This window comes from Pristiophorus japonicus, chromosome 15 (assembly GCF_044704955.1).
Source record: "Pristiophorus japonicus isolate sPriJap1 chromosome 15, sPriJap1.hap1, whole genome shotgun sequence".
Taxonomy (NCBI): Eukaryota; Metazoa; Chordata; class Chondrichthyes; family Pristiophoridae; genus Pristiophorus; species Pristiophorus japonicus.
The window spans coordinates 55,421,160-55,443,780 of record NC_091991.1 but is presented as its reverse complement, the minus strand read 5'-3'; the positions used below and the strand labels follow the sequence as shown (position 1 = coordinate 55,443,780).

Here is a 22,621-nt window from a genome sequence, read left to right as displayed (position 1 = left end):
TTATGGATTCGCACCAAGAGTACTTCTCCGCCATGCTTTAGTGCTTCGGCGGGGATTCCATCTGCACCTGAGGTCTTGTTGTTTTTCAGTTGTTGGATGGCCTTTTCAACCTCATGCCAGGCTGGGATTGTGCCGAAGTGGTGAGGGGTAGCATGGTGATGGAGTCAAGGACACCAGTCAGATTCAAGTTAGTTATGGATAAGGACAAGGATAGGTCTGGAATAAAAGTCCCAAATTGGGGAAAAGCTAACTTTGCTAAGTTGAGGAGTGATTTGGCCACAGTGGACTGGAAACAGCTACTTGTGGGCAAATCAGTGTCGGAACAGTGGAAGGCATTCAAGGAGGAAATCCCGAAGACTTTAAGGACACATGAAGAAAAAGGAGTGGGAATAACAATTCTAGAGCCTCCTGGATGTCTAGGCACTTACAGGGGAGGATAAAGAAAAAAGGGAAACTTATGTCATATACCAACGGCTAAATATTATAGAATCTTTGGAGGAATATAGAAAGTTAAAAGTTAACATTAAAAAGGATATTAGGAATGCTAAGAGAGAGCATGAAAAATTCTTGGCTAGTAAAATTAAAGAAAACCCAAAGATGTTCTATAAATATATTAGGAGCAAGAGGGTAACTAAAGAAAGGGTAGGGCCTATTAGAGACTTTGTGTGGAGGCGGAAGATGTTGGTATGAATATTATAAAGGGGCAATGCAGATACTGCTATCAAGGAGGAGTATGAAATTCTGGATGAACTAAACATTGTGAGAGAGGAGGTATTAAAGGGTTAGCAGCTTTGAAAGTAGATAAGTCCCCAGGCCCAGATGAAATGCATCCCAGGCTGTTGAGCGAAGTAAAAGAGGAAATAGCAGAATCCTTGAAATATCATATAACGCCCATTTTGGTACAAAATGGAAACTGGCGGGCATTTTTAGGAAACTTATCGCCGAGCGTTACTTTCCCCATGTGCTTAACACCGATAAAAAATATTATCGCCCGCCCACTTTTTTTGGGCGGAATCAGCAGAATGGGCGAATTCAACGCCCGTAATATCGTCCAGCGTTACTTTCCACACGGAATTAATGCCGAGATTCAATATTAACGACCGCCCACTTTTTTATGTCGTAAAGAGCATATTTACCGAAACTAGCGGCCATGAGATCGGCCAGCGTCAATTTCACCACTTCGCACACATATTGCGCACAATATCGCTCGCCCAAAAAAACGGCCACAAAAAGTGGAACTAACCGGAACTAATCACAGCATTATGGACGCCATGTTCTAGACCACATGTCGCATCCTTTAAAAGGCTGCTGTGCTTCAATCTCAGCGGAGATCTGATGTACTCTGCAGGTCGTTGGAGTTGATGTGAACATCTGTAAAAACATCTTGACCATACAGTGACCGATTAGAATTGAAGAGGTGTCTTCGTCGGGACATTCCTTGTTTGTGACCAATCGGTGGAAAACAGAGAGCTAGTGCAATGCGGCCTGAGCTTTCTCACCCTCTCTTGGTGACCAAATACATGTAGCAGACTCGACAGCGCGGAAGGAACGCTCCACTGCATATGTGCCCAATGTAAGACGTGAAAGACAGATGAAGAGGAACAGCCGTTACATCCGCCGCAAGTACAAGGAGAAGCATTCTTACCTTGACTTGCCCGACACCACCTGCCTTCGGAGACTGCACTTCCACAAGGAGGTTATCACTGAGGTATGCCAGCTGATAAAGGCAGATCTGCAGCCTGCCAGCACCATCAGTACTGCACTGTCCGTCGAGGTCAAAGTCACCGTGGCACTGTCGTTCTATGCCTCGGGTTCTTTTCAGGCCACAGCTGCCGACATTTGCAGACTTTCTCAGCATGCCACACATTGCTGCATTAGACAGGCCACTGAAGCCCTGTATGCATGCAGGAGGGACTTGATCAGCTTCTCTATGACCAGGGAGGCACAGAGTGAGAGGGCTCTAGGATTCTCCAGAACTGCAAACTTCCCCAAGGCGCAGGGAGCAATAGGCTGTTCGCACAACGGGATGCGGGCACCTTTTCAGATGCTGAGATTTTCAGGAACCGCAAGGGATTCCACTCCTTGAATGTCCAACTGGTTGTCGACCACCAGCAAATTATACTGGCAGTGAATGCTCAATTTCCGGGCAGCATCCATGATGCTCACACCCTGCTTGAGAGCACTGTATCTGACTTGTTTAACAATCAGCCACAAGGTCAATGCTGGATGCTTAGTGACAAAGGATATAGCCTTGCCACCTGGCTGATGACCTTCTCTGCATGACACCGACACCGAGGCCGAGAGGCGATACAACGAGAGCCACAGAGCAACTCGTAATATCGTGGAGAAAACCATTGCTGAAGCAGCGCTTTAGATGCCTGGACCACTCAGGAGGCGAGCTCCAATACCACCCTGAGCAAGTAGCTCAATTCATGGTGGTGTGATCCATGCTGCACAACTTGGCTATCAGGAGGGGACAAGAATTGCCTGATGAGTCTGACAGTCCACCTCACCAGAGAGAGGAAGAGGAGAACGAGGAGGTGGACGCTGACATCGGCCCAGTCAATCAGGCTGACACTGAAGCCATGCCCCCGCCCCCCTGTAGACCGCATGAAAGGGCCCATGGTGGCATGATAGCTGCAAGAGCCTTAAGTCAGGAGCTCATCAATGATCACTTTGCCTGAAAGAACGTTGGTGTTATTTACAAGGCTGACAAACTGCTGGATGTGCAGGTCATACATCAATGGTGGGCATCACCTTGGTGACAGTTAAAGTTTAAGTAGATTGAAGTTAAGTGTGATTATACCCTTTGATGTAAAGGAATCACCAGCGTGTAATGGTGCAGCTATCTGAGCCAATGCGCTACAAGGTTTTGTTAAATAAAAAACATTTAACCTGAACATTAGTTTGAAATCATCAGTATTTCTGTACAAACCAATCCTTCCCCCCATCCCCGCTTCTCCTCCCCACCTCTACCCCTTTCCCTTCCCCTCCTGATTCCAAGCTGCTTGGCCGAGGAGGTCCTCAGGCAATGCTTCATTTGGGGGGGGTGGGGGGGGTGCGGTCGGTGATGGTCGAGGCACTGCTTGGACGATTACGGGAGAGGACAGTCCTGAAGTGGGAGCGTGCTCCGAGCCAGAAGCAAGATGTTGCTGCTGGCTCTCATGTGTGGCTACCAATGGGGGTGCGGCACCTTGGGGTGCAGTACGGCGCTCCGGGACCACTGGGAGCCCTCTGCCACCAATGTTCCTGGCTACCAGCTCCAGGGCCTCCTCCATCCCTTCCATGTTATATCTTATTTGTTGGACAAAAACTCGGTGCCAACTATGTTCTTGGTGCTTAGTAGGCTTTTTGCTACTGGTGAATCTCCGTCGTTCCTCCCACAACAGCCAGACAAGCACACACCACACCCACACACGCTTTCAGTCCCTCTGAGCTCCCTCTCTCTCTGTCTCCTCTTCTGCGCATGTCATGATGACCCTTGACCTCCTGAATCACGGGAATCGAGCGTTGCCATGCCGTTGCTAAGGACGGCCACACTTTACAGCAGAAGGTCAACAAAATTTAACGCTACTGCCCATTTGATATCCCTCGCGATAACGGCAATTTTCAAAAATGGAAACTAGGTGTTTTGAGAATGGGCGAGAAGCCAGCAATCTGAAACCTCATTTTTAATGCCCACACCAGAAATAACGGCATTTTTGGGCAATAAGCACAAAAGTGGAGGTTCTAGCCCAGAGTCTTGGTTGAGGAGATCCTCAAAGTGCTCCTTCCAGGGGCGCTGTTTGTCTCTCTGTCCTTGATGAGTACCTCTCCGTTTTTGGCTCTCAGTGGAATAGGACCTTGAGTGCTTGGGCCATAGGTGGACGTTGTGATTGTCGGCTAGATGCTAGATCACCTGTGCTTTTTCCACCCACCATTTGCTCTTGAGATCACATTTTTTTTGTCGGACCTCGGCCTTCAGTTGTCTGTAGGTCTGCTTTCTTTCACTCGAGTTATGGAGTTGTTTCCAATTCAGAAATGCCTTGCGTTTGCATTTTATTAGCTCCTGGATCTCCTGGTCATTCTCCTCGTCATTCTTATCGAACCAGTCTTGATGTTTTCTGGTAGAGTGACCAAGAATCTTTTTGCAGGTGCTAATTATGGTTGACTTGATGGCAGACCAGGCACAATGGGCGCTCTGTGGCTCCGGTTCATTGGAGTTCGTCAGGTTGGCTGTAAGGCATTGACTGAGTAGGACTTTCTTTGTAGGGTCTTTGAGTGCTTCAGCGTTGATCTTTTTGAGGCAGCATTTTTGTTGCCCCCGCCATTTTGAGGCTATGTTGATGGAGATAACAGAGCGGATTAGACGGTGGTCAGTCAGCTCCTGTCATGGCGCGAGTGATGTGGACTTCCTTGCGGTCCCTCGCAATGTAGTCCAACAGATGCCAGTGCCTGGAGCAAAAGTGTTGCCAGGAGGCTTTGTACTTGTCTTTTTGATGAAACAAGATGTTGGTTATGGCAAGACCATGTTCTGAGCATTTTGCCAGGAGGCGAATACCATTGGAGTTGGTTTTCCCTACCCCTTCCCTGCCAATCATCCCTTTCCAGAGGCCTTGTGGAGTCATTCATAAGTACACTATAGACACAATAACTGGCGACAAGAATAAGGACTTTCCCGCGATCATGGCTACCTTTGGCACACTAAAAGACTTTGCAGAAGTCAACCTGCAGAAAGCCATCAGCATCAGTCAGACGTTCATGACCTCGACCTGCAGCACCAAGCAAATCATTCAGCCTGTGGACTCAAACCCAGCAAGTACTGTACACAGAATGGTGCCTTTCACAGGCAAGACTGTAGAATGTTGTTCTGCCCAGGGCAGAGAGCACAGACCTCAGGGTTCCAGAACTCAGAGTCTGCCCAGGGGTGCTAATCGAGTAGCACCATGCTGGCGTTGCGGAGGAAACCATAGGGCTCACCAGTGTCAGTTTGCAGAGTACGTATGCAAAGCCTGTAACACAAAGGGCCGCCTCCAACGCATGTGTAAAAGAAATACGACTCACCGTCTAGCAGAGGAGTCAATAGATAACTTTGAATCCAGCGGGGAGTATGATGATTTGGCCAGAGAGGCAGCTCAGCCCCAAGAAGGAGTGTATGGAACTCAGCAGTGGAGGGGGAAAATAGAGTATCAGAGGAAGCTTGCCGGGAACATAAAAACTGACTGCAAAAGCTTCTATAGATATGTGAAGAGAAAAAGATTAGTGAAGACAAACGTAGGTCCCTTGCAGTCAGATTCAGGTGAATTTATAATGAGGAACAAAGAAATGGCAGATCAGTTGAACAAGTACTTTTCATACTGTCTTCATGAAGGAAGACACAAATAACCTTCCGGAAGTAATAGGGGACCGAGGGTCCAGTGAGAAGGAGGAACAGAAGGATCCTTATTAGGTGGGAAATTGTGTTAGGGAAATTGATGGGATTGAAGGCTGATAAATCCCCAGGGCCTGATAGTTTGCATCACAGTGTGCTTAAGGAAGTGGGCATAGAAATAGTGGATGCATTGGTGATCATTTTCCAACAGTCTATCAACTCTGGATCAGTTCCTATGGACTGGAGGGTAGCTAATGTAACATCACTTTTTAAAAAAGGAGGGAGAGAGAAAACAGGTAATTATAGACTGGTTAGCCTGACATCAGTAGTGGGGAAAATGTTGGAATCAATTATTAAAGATGAAATAGCAGCGCATTTGGAAAGCAGTGATAGGATCGGTCCAAGTCAGCATGGATTTATGAAGGGGAAATCATGCTTGACAAATCTTCTGGAATTTTTTGAGGATGTAACTAGTAGAGTAGACAAGGGAGAACCAGTGGATGTGGTGTATTTGGACTTTCAAAAGGCTTTTGACAAGGTCCCACACAAGAGATTGGTGTGCCAAATTAAAGCACATGGTATTGGGGGTAATGTACTGACGTGGATAGAGAACTGATTGGCAGACAGGAAGCAGAGAGTCAGGATAAACGGGTCCTTTTCAGAATGGCAGGCAGTGACTAGTGGGGTGTCGCAGGGCTCAGTGCTGGGTCCCCAGCTATTTACAATATATATTAATGATTTAGATGAAGGAATTGAGTGTAATATCTCCAAGTTTGCAGATGACACTAAACTGGGTGGTGGTGTGAGCTGTGAGAGGGACGCTAAGAGGCTGCAGACTGATTTGGACAGGTTAGGTGAGTGGGCAAATGCATGGCAGATGCAGTATAATGTGGATTAATGTGAGATTATCCACTTTGGTGGCAAAAACACGAAGGCAGAATATTATCTGAATGGCTGCAGATTAGGAAAAGGGGTGGTGCAACGAGACCTGGGTGTCATGGTTCATCAGTCATTGAAAGTTGGCATGCAGCTACAGCAGGCAGTGAAGGCGGCAAATCGCATGTTGGCCTTCATAGCTCGGGGATTTGAGTATAGGAGCAGGAGGTCTTACTGCAGTTGTACAGGGCCTTGGTGAGGCTTCACCTGGAATATTGTGTTCAGTTTTGGTCTCCTAATGTGAGGAAGGACATTCTTGCTATTGAGAGAGTGCAGCGAAGGTTCACCAAATTAATTCCCGGGACCGGACAGGTTAGATGCGGGAAGAATTCCCGATGTTGGGGAAGTCCAGAACCAGGGGCACAGTCTTAGGATAAGAGGTAAGCCATTTAGAACTGAGATGAGGAGAAACTTCTTCACTCAGAGAGTTGTTAACCTGTGGAAGTCCCTACCGCAGAGAGTTGTTGATGCCACTTCATTGGATATATTCAAGAGGGAATTAGATATGGCCCTTATGGCTAAAGGGATATGGAGAGAAAGCAGGAAAGGGGTACTGAGGGAATGATCAGCCATGATCTTATTGAATGGTGGTGCAGGCTCGAAGGGCCGAATGGCCTACTCCTGCACCTATTTTCTATGTTTCTATGTATACCTGCACCCCCGATTATCCTCCAGTGAAGATGGAAGTTGAGATAAACGGCTTTCCAGTCTTCATGGAAGTGGACACGGGAGTGAGCCAGTCAGTGATGAGCCAGGATGCCTTCGTGAGGCTGTGGAATGAAAAACGACCCGAGCTGGTTCCAGTACAGGAAAAGTTGTGCACCTACACCAAGGAGCCAATCCCAGACCTTGGTAGTGCGGATGTAAGTGTAATTCATAATGGCGTAGTGCATGAGTTACCTCTGTGGATTGTTGCAGGTACTCGGAAGAAGGTGGATGGGGAAGATCCAGTGGAAATGGGAAGACCTCTTCACTCCAGCAATCGATGTCCCCCATGCTCAGAGGCAGATCAAAACCTCACCTTCGCATGGGCCAGGCACCAGAGAACAGACCAGCACAGCACCTGAGGCACAGACCATCCATCACGACTGCGTGACAATGATCCAACCAGAATGATCTAAAAATACCTTCCCGGCTCCAGTGGCAGGACTCCTGGGGAGGAAGATCGAAATCACAGGTATCCTTCCAGCATTTGTGACTTAATTGTGGGAGAGAAGGATCAAAGCAATCGACCTCGAGCACTGAGGCAAGATGGCGTTTCTGCTGCAGCGAGGAGCAGCGTGGCTGAAAAGAAAGATGGCCGTGGCAACATCACGAGGTGCAACGCTGAGGGACCAACACATGGGGTCCAACAAAGGATCTGATTGGGGTAAAGCCAGCAGGGTTCTCTTAAAGGATACCTGCAACCAACTGAACTTAAAGAGACATTGTATGCATGGCAATCAATGTAACGAACCGATTAAGATTGTGAACAGAATGTTGTTGTGAGATGTTGGTACTGTAAAAAACAGAATCTTGTTGCGAGATGTCGGTACCAGTCCTAATATAAAGAACAAAATGTTGCGAGATGTCGGTATCAGTCCTAATGCAAAGAACCAAATGTTGTTGCGAGATGTCTGGAATAAAGTGTCCCCTCGAGCAGCAAGCGAGCGAATTCAGGAGGGTAAAGGCACGGAGCCCGATACCCTGCCCCAGGTCTATCCCACGCTGCAGGCACCCGATGGCACCATTCGCCACGGACCTGGAAACGAAAATGGTGCCAATATGCGCATTCGGCCATCGTTGCCCACCACCTGGGTGGAGACAGTGCAGCCACCAGACCCAGTCGCTATCTCGGCCATGGCTAGGAGCAAAAGGTCAGAACCAACGCGTTCCCCAAATGGGACCTGGAACAGCCAGGTTCCCAACACCGTGAGAGAGCAGGCAGAAGCGTCTGCAGCCCTCAAAGGAGGACAGGGAGGCCACACACATCTGTGGCTCTGCCCACCACTAGGCAACAGCAAAGGCCCTGAGTCCTGGCTCGGTGAGCGAACCAAGCCCACCCCGCTAACACCGCCATCAGATGACTAGGACCCCGTCCGGTTGCTCTGGAACTAGCATCCTCGCATACCTGCACTGCTACCTCAATACTGACCATGACTAAACCATGAATGCAATCTACCCAATCCTGGTACACGACCATAAAACGTAACAAATGTAAGTCATGGAATCTAGTTGCGATGATACAAACTGAAAAAATGTTTTTTCTTCCTTTGTACTTGCACTGCATCTGATCCTGTATGTTAATGTAACAGGCCAGCTAATGGGGGGGGGGGAGGGGGTGGCGGGGGCACGAAATGGATGTATGCAGCCATGGACACACACACGGATCACACCCAGGACCCACTGGGACCTCCACCGCCTCATCGAACCATCCAATTTGATAACCACTACCCAACGTTGTGGCAAAAGGACTTGGGGGTTAACAGGGAGAGGGGCAAGCCAAAGCACAGCCAATGTGCAAGGGCTATTGGCACTTAAGTCTGGAGAGAGCTAAGCCAGAGCACATAGTGCAAAGATAATTTGCACAAAGGACTTGGGGGAGAGTAATGTTGTATATGCAGACTATGGATGAACTCTCTGTGTAGTCACTCTGAGATTGTATAAGATGGAGACTTGTTTACCTGATGTACTATCAATAAGGTTCACACCGTGTACATACAGGCTGGCACCACTAGAGAGTGCACCTGGAGGAGACTGGGGGTTTCCTGCCCTGGTGGCAAGGCCCTGTATAAAAGGCTGCACACCATGCTTGCACAACACTCTGCAATTTGGAATAAAGGATCGAGGTCACTACAGTTCAAGTACAACATATTGCCTTGTGGAGTCATTCATAAGTACACTATAGACATAACAGAATGCTTTTCTGATTTGACAGTATTAATATCCAGCCCTCCCAGCTAAGATATAACATGGATTAAATGCAGAGTATAGCTTCAATTTGACAACACTCAAGCACTCCCAGGTCAGATCTACTTTGGGTTGGATGGAAAGTAAATCTCCTTGCTCTCTGTCCAGCAATGTGCCTTATCTCCAGTGTCCCTACAATTAAGAACATCAATGAACAGTAATACTGGTATTTATATAGCACCTTTTCACATTGAAACATCTCAAAGTGCTTCATGCAATGAATTACTTTTGGTGTAGAGTGAGCTTTGCTCTGTAGTTCAGTATTAACATTATCAGTTTTTGTGCAAAGAAATTTCGTCTATTAGGAGGTGGGCTGTGATTGTCTCAAACTCATGTTCCATGCAACCAACCCTACTAATTCTCCCTTATTAAGTTTCTTTGGTTTTATGCTTATTTTAACATTTTGGGAGCAGGATAGTTCTGCTTCACTGTATTGGTAAAGCCAGCTTTCACATAAGTTCGAACAAAATCAGAGATGTTAACCAGCCTTTCTTTTCGAGATGCTCATTAACCTGCTGTGTATTTCCAGTATTTTCTGTTTTTATTTCAGATTTCCATCATTTGTGGTTTTAATTTTTATCTCTGTTGTTATGAAGTACATTCTGTAGCTGATGAGGCAATATTCTTACTTTAGTTTCTCTTTCTATTGAGCCAGAATACACAGTCGTACTTGGCACATGATTATATTCTCACTGAAGGTTTAAAGATTGCGATGTAATCACTGCAAATAATTGAGTATATTTTCTGGAAATCATCAGTAGATTAACACAGTCAGTATATTATAATATACAAGCTTTAACTCATACAAAGTGCTTTAAATGGATTTTACATTTATGAAGATAATAAGTTATTCCAGAAACTTTCCAAAATGTTTGATCTTGTGCTGCATTAAAACTATAAATTACAACATTATAAGATTATATAACACTGTAATTACCAATTGGAGCAATTATGTGAATTTCCCAATGGCTTAATCCTGTATTGTGGTTAATTTGTAGGTTTCATCACACTGATTTTCTCGGAGCATTGTACATTGAGGAATGAATTTATTGTTGAATCCAATTAAAATGCTATTAGCAAGAAGCAGTTATTCCCCTGTGAGTCCGATTACTGCTGAGCCAAAATATGAACTCAACCAGGAGTGCTTCAGCAGAACCTAAAGAACTGATGCTTCTAGAGAAGAAGGTTTAACTATACAAGCAAATGGCCAAGATAAAGAATGGGAATAAAATTGGAGTGAAAGTAAATGACAAAAGCGTGGAGAACACCAAAGGGAGAAGAACGCAAAAGTTACTCATCAATACAGAAGAAAAGTCGTCCGATAAAGTGGTCATAGACCCAAGGCAACTACCTAAAAGAACATCTTATAAGAAGCCTGGTAGGTTTCAGACAAATAATTTGATTTCCATAAACCCTAAAGGTCTCCCCAGAGCAATAACCATTGATAATGTTGAAGTATCTCAATGTGGGAAGAGCGAAGACTTTGAAGAAGCTGAAAGCACATGCTCTCAAAATCCACCGTGTCCAATAAAGGTTAATATAGTTAAAAAAGGAAGAAAACACATAGCAAACAAAAGTGAAACATTACAAGTTAATGAAAAGAACTTTGAAAAGCCCAGATTAATCATTGCTGTGCTGAAGCCATTCGGTCTACGAATTCTCCGTTCCAATCCAGCCCCAACTGAAAATGTGTCTATTCGGCACATTCAAAAATGGAAAATAAAAATGAAAATGAGAACCCAGAGTAAACAGCAGAGTGGAGACATTCAGAGGAAGAGAAATTTGGTGCCAATTGACAGTCACCTGGAAAACTCAAACAATAATGTTGTAAGGGGGTGGATTTGTCAAAAGAATGTGTTACTAAAGAAAGAGAGAAAAGCAAAGAGGAAGCAGAGATGCCTGGAAAGAGCAGAACGTAAAAGGCAAGAAATTGATCAGCAAAAGAGGCAAAATGAATCTGAAGAAAAGGTAAAAATGTGGCTGAAGAAAAAAAGCAAAAACAGAACACAGAAGAATATGACAGTTAACGACTGTTCAATTTCACTCAGTGCAGATGAAAATGGTCAGAACGCAAAGACATCATCTCCTGTAATAAATGGAATCAGAAAATCTGTTAGCCAAAGCCCAGTTAAAACCCTAAAGATCGAAAAACAAATAACTGAAGAAAAGTTGGAGGTGAACAAGAAAAGAGCCCTTATTCTAGGTACAGGGAAGTACAAAACTGGGACCATGTCTTCAAAACCATCTTTTGTTTTATCTAAAGATCAAGTGGTGAGTTCATGCAAGATGCTGGCAACACTTGTTAAAGATTCAGAGCATGGCAGCCAAGTGTCCCAGAAATCAAACAGCAAGAAAGTGCAGAAGATTAAATTAGTGCATCAAGACATTAAAGAAAAAGCACTTTCAAACTCAACATCTTTTAAAGTGTTAGAAAGAAATTCACCAAGTTTGGGCAAAGCATCTCAGATCAAGAAACTGGACAATGGCAATTGCAGAAGAGGGAGACAACTCATACACAGACTGCCATTTAATGAATGGCTTTCAAGAAAGTCAAAGGAATCCAAGGCGATCCGAGCAAAGATGCAGGAACAGGAGACAGAACTGGACAAAGATCTTCAAAACATTGTCCCAAAATTGGCGAGTAAACGAATACAAAATATAATGGACAGCAAAAAGAGAGTCAATACAGGGAAAGAGTTTGATGGGTTAGCTGACATTACATTGGTATCTGAGTCCACTGAGGTAATTCAGAATCCAAAATGGCTCCAGGAAGCCAGAGTTACTTCAGCCGTAAAGAACTGGTTTGTGCACAGATTGGAAGAGAATACCATGCACAGTGTAAATAGTAATTCACCAACACAAGAAGACCAGCTTTATAAGAAAGTCCAACATAAAACAGTTCCTTCTCTATATGGAAAGCCATACAAAGCAGTTGAAGAAAGATCTAAAGCCCTGAAACAAGGCCACACCCTCAGAGATAAGGAAGTTGGTGAAAATTTAGAGAGAAACGTTATCCGACCTTAATGCAAAGCTCTGTCAAAGATCAGATCTACAGGGCAGTGAGGAGCTAAAACAAAAAACACATGTCTAACTTCAAAGCAGAGGGTTGGCAGCACAGTCAGTCTACAGATCATATTTTGTTACTAAGCTGGGCTCACACTGCAATCAAACACATTTTTTACACTACATTTTTAATTTTTTTGCCAAATAGTATGCCAAATCAATGAATTAAGATTACACACAGAAATAAAACTATCCCTCATACTTCATCATGCTCATCATGAACTAACTGCAGTGCAGTTTAAGTGGCTGTGAACTACAGCTCTTTTGGAGTTATCAACTAAACCTAGTCGAGTACCAATTTGTAAACTAATGGGATGGCAGAACAATATTCAAATACCAGTAAGCTACTTGGATCTGTAATGGACTGGTTCTGTGTTAAGTGGGATAGGGAGTGGTGAAAATCATACCACTATTATCGGATTTGTACTGCTTCAAACAGGTCACATAGATGTTGGTCAGAATGTCCTTGAGTTTGATTCTTTAGTAGAAAAGACTATTTGGAAAAACTTACCTGAGCCCTGTAACAGTTAAAAAATATATGCTCACTAGTGTTGTTGGACATGTTGGAGAGTTAATAATCAAACTGAACTCTATAACTATAACTGGTCATGGACCAGCAGGGTTCCTAGTGATAACAGGAGAGATGGAACAGTAACCTGCCTATGAGCGAGAGGGAGTGAATTATGTTCTGCTTCAGATGTCTTCTTGTCATTTGCAAGGAATTACGTGACTGTAACAACACTGATCATGAGTGATTAATGTATAACTTTAGTGATTAGTTTAATACATATAAGGAGAGGGACCAATTAACCATAGTATAAAACGGATGCCTGTTACAATTTGAATAAAATAAGCTGTCTGTCGGAAGGGCCCGAGACAGCTAAATCATGAGGTAGATAATCATGAGGAAGTTAGATGGGTGAGAATTCCAAAGGTCTACTTATTTGTGAAATGTACTTTTGAAGTAATCTACTAGGATATATAAGGAGGATTTTTCAGGGCTAGTAAGGTAGCTGGAGAGAGAGAGAGAGAAACCTGATGTACCCTCGTACTGATCACCAATGCTGTATGAATAAAGTCTGTTCCCTATACTCAACTTTGTTGTGAACAGTTTATTCGAAGCGTGTTGCTATGAACCATAGAAGGAAGGAGGTTGACTCAACAAGTTCCACCAAGGGTCAGGGCTATATTTTCATGTGGCTGTTTCCATTGAGTAGGAGGTGGGTCGAGTGAGCCCACCAGCAACCCAATGAAAGTGGTCAGAGGCCTGAACCATTTTCATGGTCAGGCCCCATTAGCATTCCATCAGCAAGCTGCTTGGAGCAGCTCGCCATTAGGACAGGCAGAAAATCTAGCGTCTCCCTGGCGGAGCCCAACTGGTGCAGGCAAGTTAAAAGGAGGTGGGCAGGCAATCCTGGGGGACGGACCCGGGGTGGGAGGGTTGGGCATCGGAGTGTGTCGAAAGTTTTGGAACTAGTGGAGAATTCATGCTTCTCCTGGCCCAAGAAAAGCCATTTATAAACCTCTTTTTGAACAGTCTGCAGTGATCCTTTGAGTACAACTGGTTAGGCTGCCCTACACCAAGCATCAATGGGCATAGTGTGCATGGCACACACTCCACTCACTGATACTTCAAAATTGCATTGGGCCTATACTGGCGCCATAGAACTCCGATTTGCATGGGTTAGTGAGGCTCTCAGCTGTTTCCTGTGGGTGCTGGAGTTGCCCGTTTCAATGGCCGCAGCATAATGGCAGAGATCCAGATATTAATAAGAATGGGACTGCTGTGTGCTATTTCAATCATGCTACCGGTTCCTGGGGATAAAAATCAGCCTCTCAGTATGTAGTATTTCCAGATCAGATATAGCACAGCCCAGATAGAAAGTAACACCAATTTACCTATTTCCTACGTGCTCGTGCACCATTTCCCATTTCCTAATGCTGCTATTCTTACTCTGTGTAAGAGTGCCCAGGAAAAGGTAATTTTGTGCTCAGAGACCCCGTCACTAGGAACTGAGTTGAGAATGTATAAGCTCATTTCATATTAGGGAGCTTACCGTCAACAGATGCTGGAAATTTTATAGAGCTAGCATTACAAAGCTTCGCTACTGCAAACACAGCCTCACAACCTCCGTTACCAGCACCCTTTGCGAGTTGGAGTAAATTTTCATTAAATATCGTGTGTCTCGTGATTAATTTGTGAGAATTGGCATTACTGAATGCACTGCATAAAAGGGATTCAAAGCAGATTCAATAGTAACATTCAAAATTGGACTGGATAAATATTTGAAGGGAAAAAAACTGCAGGGCTATGGGGAAATAGCAGGCGAGTGGGATTATTTGGCACAGGCACTACGGGCGATTGGCCTCCTTCTGTGCTGTATGATTCTATGAGGAAGAAATTGGGCTACTTTGTGCCTCCTGTTAGCACCCCTCGAGTTTGCGACCGGGAGCGGCGAGAACAGCGCCTCCCACTAAATTCGGCGAGAGCTTTGCTGTGGCGGTAACGCGTTGCACCCCACTCTGCTGCATCCAGCGAAGCTGATGTCATCGCCATGCACAGCACCCCAGTAGCGCCCCAGAACAAAAATTGACCCTTGCCCCCTGGTTGTGCACCTGGTGCTGACAATGAAAGCTTCAGCAATTGGGTTTCAGTCAGTTGTCAGCTGGCGGAACGCTATTTAAAGGCGCCAGCATCCGGTTTACTTTTAGTCGGCCAATAACGTTTCCTTCTTAACTTCACATAGGCAGACAGGCGTTTTGACTGATTTGAGTGATTTGCAGTTGAAGGAGTGTTCTGGCTCATAATGATTCATGATTGTCATTGAGGCCACAACCCTCATACTCCTGCTCAGCACTCATAAAATGAGAGCCATGCCGCCACCAGGAACATCATTGAGCATTGAGCAGCACTTCAGAGTGCTGAAGCATCGGTTCCGCTGTCTTGACCGTTCGGAAGGAGTCCTCCAATACTCGGCTGGTATCCCTTTTGGCCATCATGAGGGCGCAACCATTGCCATCAGCATAGCTCCACCACCTCAGGAGCAGGAGGACGAGAAGGAGGAACAGGAGCGGCAACAGCAGCGACGGACGAGGCAGGCACTCAATCAGCCTTCTGCAAGGACGGTCGATGACTGCCTCATCAGACTTCGGTTCCAATGATTTCCAGGCCACATCCTGGTTGCTCTGCACCCAGCATTACATCAATTTCTCATTCCACACCACAGCCCCAAAACTGAAATCAGAGACAGCTGTTGCGCAAGCGGCAATTTCACTAGTTGTGTGACTAGTAGTTGCCTGCGACGGTTCTTGAGTTAAATACCAAATTACACACTAGACAAATGACAATATCGTTAATGTTCGTTTAATACAGGAAAAGTACAAGACTCACTACTTATACTCTATAATTCTTCGATACAGAAAAAGTACAAGACTCACCACTTATACTTTATAGTTACTCAATACAAAAGAAGTACATGACTCACTACTTATACTCTATTTAACTCTGCTTAACTCTGCAGAAAAGCTGTCCTAAGGGTGTCCTTTCCGCTCAAAATACTCTATGGCTAGAATTTCCATTAGGTGGCTAAGGCCCCAAAAAATGGACCATGTTCCAGTGATTTGGGACATCTCGGCTTTGCAGATCGCTGGCACAAGGCCCAAATTTTTTTTTTGCAATTTTCCACTCGGCCTTACCCCGGCGATGCCAAATGGGCGATGTGATTTTTCGGCAATCTCACGATCGCCCACCGAAAACGGAAGTCAAAGGAGAAAAAAAAACGCTCCCTAGCAACGTTATTCTGCGCATTTGTGGGATTTTTTTTGTGGTTGAGTTTCTTTGCCGTGTTTTGAGAGGTCAGGGGTCATCACACATGCTCGGAAGTACAGGGAGGATCAAAGAGAGAGCGAAAGAGAGAGGAAGGAAGGGACGAGGAGCTGTTTGAGTTTGCAGCTATTGCTATTTGAATTCTATATTAAAAATGATTCATTCTTATCGATTTTTAATTTTTTTTTGCTCAATATTGGAAAACCAATACTGTAATGTCCTTACACACTACTATAAATTCACACAAGGCACATTCTGCAGACAAGGTCACTCTGTGACCTGAACCTTTATTCACAGCACCAAGAAGTGATGATGCTGCATGGGACCTCCCTTTATATACCTGGATGACCAGGTGAGGAGTGTCTCCCACAGGTTCATCCCCTGTGGTCAAGGTGTGCATTTCTAGGTGTATACGGTATGCAGTGTTTTTATGAAGGTTACAGTTACAGGAAGGTTACATACATGACATCACCTCCCCCCCCCCCCGCCCCCCCCAACGTCTTATGGGGTCAAAGATTGAGTCTTTCAGGCGGTCGACACTCTCTCGTGGAGCGCCGCAGTTGGGACTCTGGTTGTTGAGCCTTGGCATGCGTCTCTGTCACTTGTGGTGATTCCGGCTTGTCCGGAGTGTGCATGCTGCTGAATGTTCTTGTTGCTCGTTCACTGGCGGTGGTGTGGGCAACATCTCATGGTCCTCCTCAGGTTCCTCAGTGTCCATGCTGAACCTTTTTTTTACTTGGTCCAGATGCTTGCGGCATATCTGTCCATTGTTAAGTCTGACCACTATGACCCTTCCTGACATGTTTGATGCCATTACCTGACATGAAGTCCCGGAATTCATAGCTAGTGAAACACGGGCCGTTGTCGCTAACCAGAATGTCCAGCAAGCCGTGGGTCACAAAGACCGCGCGCAGACTCTCCACAGTGGTGGATGTCGTGCACGAATTCAAAATGATGCACTCGATCCATTTCGAGTACGCATCAACGATAATGAGGAACATTTTCCCCATGAATGGGCCCGCGTAGTCTACGTGAATACGTGACCATGGCCTGGTGGGCCAGGGCCATGGATTGAGTGGGGCCTCCCTGGGGGGCGCCCAAGCCCCAGTCAAGACACATTTCTTAATCAAGGATAGGAGGGGAACTCTGTTGGTCCAGATTTTGATCTGGCGGGCTGTAATGGGGGAGCCTGCACTTTCAAAGGCTTCAATGGCCATGACCATCTCAGCGCTTTGCTCCGCTGCCCCCTCAGTGGTGGCCAGTGGAAGCCTGCTGAGCGCTTCAGCGCAATTTTCGGTGCCGGGCCGGTGCCATGTGGTGTAGTCATATGCAGCCAGCGTGAGAGCCCATCGCTGTATTCGAGCTGATGCATTGGCATTGACAGCTTTGCTGTCTGACAACAGGGATGTTAACAGCTTGTGGTCCGTTTCTAATTCGAACCTTCTGCCAAAAAGGTACTGGTGCATCTTTTTCACCCCGTAGACACATGCAAGTGCTTCCATTTCAACCATCCCATATCCCCGTTCTGCTTGGGAGAGCGACTTGGAGGCATAAGCCACAGGTTGGAGTTGTTCCTCATCATTGCTCTGCTGCAACATGCACTCAACCTCATAGGATGATGCATCACATGCCAAAACCAATTTCTTACAGGGGTTGTACAGAGTCAACAGCTTATTAGAGCAAAGCAGGTTCTGCGCCCGATTGAAAGCCCGTTCCTGACAGTCCCCACAAAACCAATCGCAACTCTTACGCAGGAGCATGTGTAGCAGCTCCAACAATGTGCTTAAGTTCGGCAGAAAGTTCCCGAAATGGTTCAAGAGTCCCAGAAATAAACGCAACTCCGATATGTTGCCGGGCCTGGGCACACGACGAATCGCCTCCGTTTTGGATTCGGTAGGCCGGATCGCATCTGCGGCAACCCTCCTGCCCAAAAACTCGACCTCTGGGGCCAAAAACACACACTTGGACTTCTTTAGTCGCAGGCCAGTCGGCGTAGCACCTCCTCCAGGTTGTGGAGGTGTTCCTCGGTGTCTCGACCCGTGATAAGGATGTCGTCCTGAAATACGATTGTTCCAAGGATGGATTTGAGCAGGCTTTCCATGTTCCTTTGAAAGATAGCGGCCGCTGATTGAATGCCAAATGGACACCTGTTGTAGACAAACAGCCCCTTGTGCGTGGTGATGGTGGTCAGTAGATTCTTCGGCCAGTTCCTGGGTCATGTAGGCCGAAGTGAGGTCCAACTTGGTGAACAGCTTGCCGCCTGCCAGCGTGGCAAAAAGATCCTCCGCTCTCGAAAGCGGGTATTGGTCTTGTAGTGACAGTCGGTTGATAGTGGCCTTGGAGTCGTCACAGATCCGGACTGAGCCATCCGTTTTTAGGACAGGGACGATGGGGCTTGCCCAGTCGCTGAATTCAACGGGTGAAATTATGCCCTCTCTTAGCAACCTGTCCAACTCACTCTCAATTTTCTCCCGCATCACATACGGCACAGCTCTGGCTTTGTGGTGCACTGGTCTGGCATCCGGGGTGATGCGTATCACTACTTTGGTACCTTTGAAAGTCCCGACACCAGGTTGAAATAGTGACTCAAATTTCCGTAGGACCTGTGAGCACGAACTTCGCTCCACAGATGAAATGGCGTGCACATCCCCCCATTTCCAGTTCATCTCGGCTAGCCAGCTCCTCCCCAAAAGCGCGGGACCATTTCCTGGGACAATCCAGAGTGGCAGCCGGTTCTCTGATCCATTATGTGTGACCATCAACATTGCACTGCCTAGCACTGGGATGAGCTCTTTGCTGTACGTCCGTAGTTGCGTGTCAATGTGTTCTAGTTTGGGTCTGCTAGCTCTCAGTGGCCATAGTTTCTCGAATTGTTGGACACTCATAAGTGACTGGCTGGCCCCTGTGTCCAGCTCCATGCGTACCGGGATGCCGTTTAATAGGACTTTCATCATCATGGGTGGTGTTTTGGTATATGAGCTGTGGATGTTTGCCACATGAACCCGCTGAACTTCAGCATCCATTGCTTTGTCCCAAGCATCAACCTGCCTTGCAGACCACTCTTCTGGTTCATCTGCCTCGTAAATTAGCCTCGCTGCAGGCTTCCTGCACATCCTGGCTAAATGTCCACTGAAGTTACAATTTCAGGTTTTTGCAGCATGTCTGCCCCCGCACCTCCAGCATGAGCTGAGATCGTTGTGAACAAAAGGCTGTTACCAGGCATTCCTCTCTGATTGTCTCTTTGATTACTCTTTTGCACTCTGTTAATGGGTGTCAATAGCCCCATCCCGGGCCGCATTGTCCACCGTGATGGCGTAAATGTCTGTTCAACCTGCCATTGTCTCTGTTGAGGACCCACTCTAGAGTCTGTTGCTGCCTGGGTGGTGTCGAATTGCCCTTGCCTGCCTGCGGGGTTCTGAATCACATTTACAATGTTAACTCCCTGATCCATCGCCACGTTGGAAGCAGAGTTGCATGCATATATTATCTTGGTTTCCTCCTCCCCCGCCATGAAGGTCTGAGCCATCAACGCTGCCGCTTCCAAGGTCAAGTCCTTGATCTCAATTAGCTTTCTGAAAATCCTGGCATGACCAATGCCCTCAATAAAGAAATCCCTTAACACCTCCCCCCTGCAGGCGTCTGTGAACTTACAGAGGCTGGCCAAGCGGCGAAGGTCCACAACGAAGTCCGGTATGCTCTGTCCTTCCCGACGTCGGTGTGTATAGAATCGGTGTCAGGCCATGTGTATACTGCTCGCCAGTTTGAGGTGCTCACCGATCAATTTGCTGAGCTCTTCAAAGGTTTTGTCCACTGGCTTCTCAGGTGCGAGCAGGTCTTTCATCAGCGCATACGTCTTAGGTCCACAGCTGGTCAGTAGATGGGCCCTTTGCTTGTCAGCCGCTGCATCTCCCAGCCAGTCCTTCGTGACAAAGCTCTGCTGGAGTCCCTCAACGAAATCAACCAGTCCTCACCAACACAGTACCATTCCTCTCTGCTACCGGTGGCCATTCTTGTGAGTCATTGATTCCCGTTTCTCATCGACAAATGTAATGTCCTTACACACTACTATAAATTCACACGAGGCACATTCTGCAGACAAGGTCACTCTGTGACCTGAACCTTTATTCACAGGACCAAGAAGTGATGACCCTGCGTGGGACTTCCCTTTATATACTTGGATGACCAGGTGAGGAGTGTCTCCCACAAGTTCACCCCCTGTGGTCAAGGTGTGCATTTCTAGATGTATACAGTATGCTGTGTTGTTATGAAGGTTACAGTTACATGAAGGTTACATTCATGACAAATACTATATAATATATTATCTAACATATTGATAAATAAAATATATATTGAAATATGGAGGGAGATAGTGAAAAGAAAAGGGCTAAATCATTTAGCGAGGAGGCCAATGAGGCGTTAGAGAACATCGTGAGCGGCAGGTGGAATGATTTAACGCCGGGTGGGCATGGGAAACCTCCACCGTGTGCATATTGGAGAATCTGGGTCACCTCGGCCTCCAACAAAGTGCTTACACCTGACCAGTGCAGGAAAAGTTGGAACAGTTTTCTGGCAGCAGCCAGAGTAAGTTGCATTTTAAATTTTACATATGTAATATTGAAATGATGCATGCAAATTTTAATTTGAATCTTGAATGTCATATCGTTATAGTATTAATTAAATTATGAATTAATTTATGCATCCTAACACTAAGTTGAATTTTATATTATGAAATATTGTTCATATGCAATGCAATGATAATTTCTAATCGGACATTTAAATCTGTCAGTCTTAAATGTTTATTATCAAGTCCATTAGCTTATGCCATGCAATGTTATCTTATTTACAGAAGAAGATATCTATCAACCGCTCCGAGCAGAGGCGGACGGGCGGCGGCTCTGCTCAGGTGCAGTTTTTAACCGAATACGAGGAGCTTGCAGTTGCCTTAGTGGGGCCTGACAGCTGTTCGGTCATGACCCGTGGTGTCGAACCCACCCTTGAGTCTCGTGAGTAATGGGAACTGTGCAATGTGTCAAACATTATATTAAAAATATCTTAGTTACACATGCAATGTTCTGCAATTATAATGCAATATGATATATATGTTTGATGTACTCTTGATTTACGAATGAGGTCATGGCAGCCCTGATGAACCCTTGTGCATATGGGGTATTGAAAAGTATTCTTATTTTATGGATTATGGAAAAATTGATATGTATGTTTACTAATAATGAGCACCGTTATTGTCCTAATAAGTTGTTTAGAAATGTCATTCGTCTTTATAAGGCCAAGTGTCGTTAGAGTCAGTGGATTCATCCACTACTCCTGCACCGTCTAATACCTCGCAGGAGGAAGAGGAGGAACTGCTGCCAACTGTGGAGCAAGAGCAGGAGGAGGAGGAGGAGGAAGAGGAAGAAGAAGAGGACGATATTCTTTTTGTAGGGGGAAGCAACTTGCGACCATCTCTATTGAGATAGATGAGGTACCGGGACCAAGCGGTGTGCAGGTGGTGACGCCAAGGCGCCAAATATTGCAAACGCCGACCCCACGGAGGTTGGGTCAGTGGGGTGAGCAATCGCCCACCACGGAGGGCCAGCTTGATATCCCTGCGCAGAGAGACGGTCGCGATCGGTCGTGACCTTATCTAGAATTTTGCGGGTTTCTCCACAAACTGGAGCCAGTTCTCCACGAACTGGAGCCAGTTTCCAACAACCTGGAGCGGGTTCAGCACGAACTTTTCCAACTGGTCTTCTGTGCAAGCACAGACAGCATGGGAGATGTTGGAGGCCATTCGGCAGCAGACAGCCGCAACCAATACCCTACGGCATGCGTTGCTGGCTGGACATGGCGCTGCACCCCAAGGTATCGTGTCTGCTCGCAGCGAGAGCCCGAGCACGCAAGTGAGTACGGAGGACATAGTTCCTCCTGACTCGGATGTGGAGCCTCAGGTTTCTGCTTCCACTCCGTCACCTCCACCACGGCAGGAAGTCTTGCCGTCCCACACTGCACAATGTGTTCATGTCGGTCTGCGTAGACCAAAACCGGTGGGTGGGGTAAGAACACGGGGTGGAACAGGACCTGGAGGGAAACATGGTCGCAGGTAGGGAGGGGGGTGTGTTTTTCATTGTTGAATTGTTTTTTTCTTTTTTTTTAATTGTCAACGTTTTGTTCAAGGTTCATGTATTTGAGGGAAGGGTGGGTTGGGGAGGGCGCGGGGCTGGAGGGAGGGTGTTGTTCAATAGTTTTCTAAAACATCATTTGTTGTCTTTGTTAATAAAAAAAATCTTTAATTCAACAAATTTTGTGCCTTTTCTCTTAGTTATCAAATTTACAGTTGTTCATCCTTATTTGTTTATTCTTTTATTATAGCAGTACTTTACTTAAACTTTATTTAAAGTAAGCATTAATTCCGATGATAGACAGTGCAGGCAAGACAACAAGGAAACCCCACGCAAATGAAACTTTTGATTAACCCTAACTGTAGATGAACATTTGAATAT

General features: G+C 46.0%; 1 protein-coding gene across 2 annotated transcripts in view; it reads left to right on the top strand.

Moving 5' to 3' along the window:
- The window catches only part of itfg2 (integrin alpha FG-GAP repeat containing 2), a 355,330-nt gene extending 343,019 nt beyond the window's left edge, over positions 1-12,311 (top strand). The window contains exon 2 of one of the 2 annotated variants that reach the window (XM_070900457.1): positions 10,234-12,311. In XM_070900457.1, the coding sequence (XP_070756558.1) occupies positions 10,439-12,259 (1,821 nt within the window). In that variant the 5' untranslated portion in view covers positions 10,234-10,438 and the 3' untranslated portion in view covers positions 12,260-12,311. The remainder of the gene's footprint in view (positions 1-10,233) is intronic. The other variant, XM_070900459.1, reaches the window with a different exon arrangement.
- Positions 12,312-22,621: the final 10,310 nt, after the last annotated feature.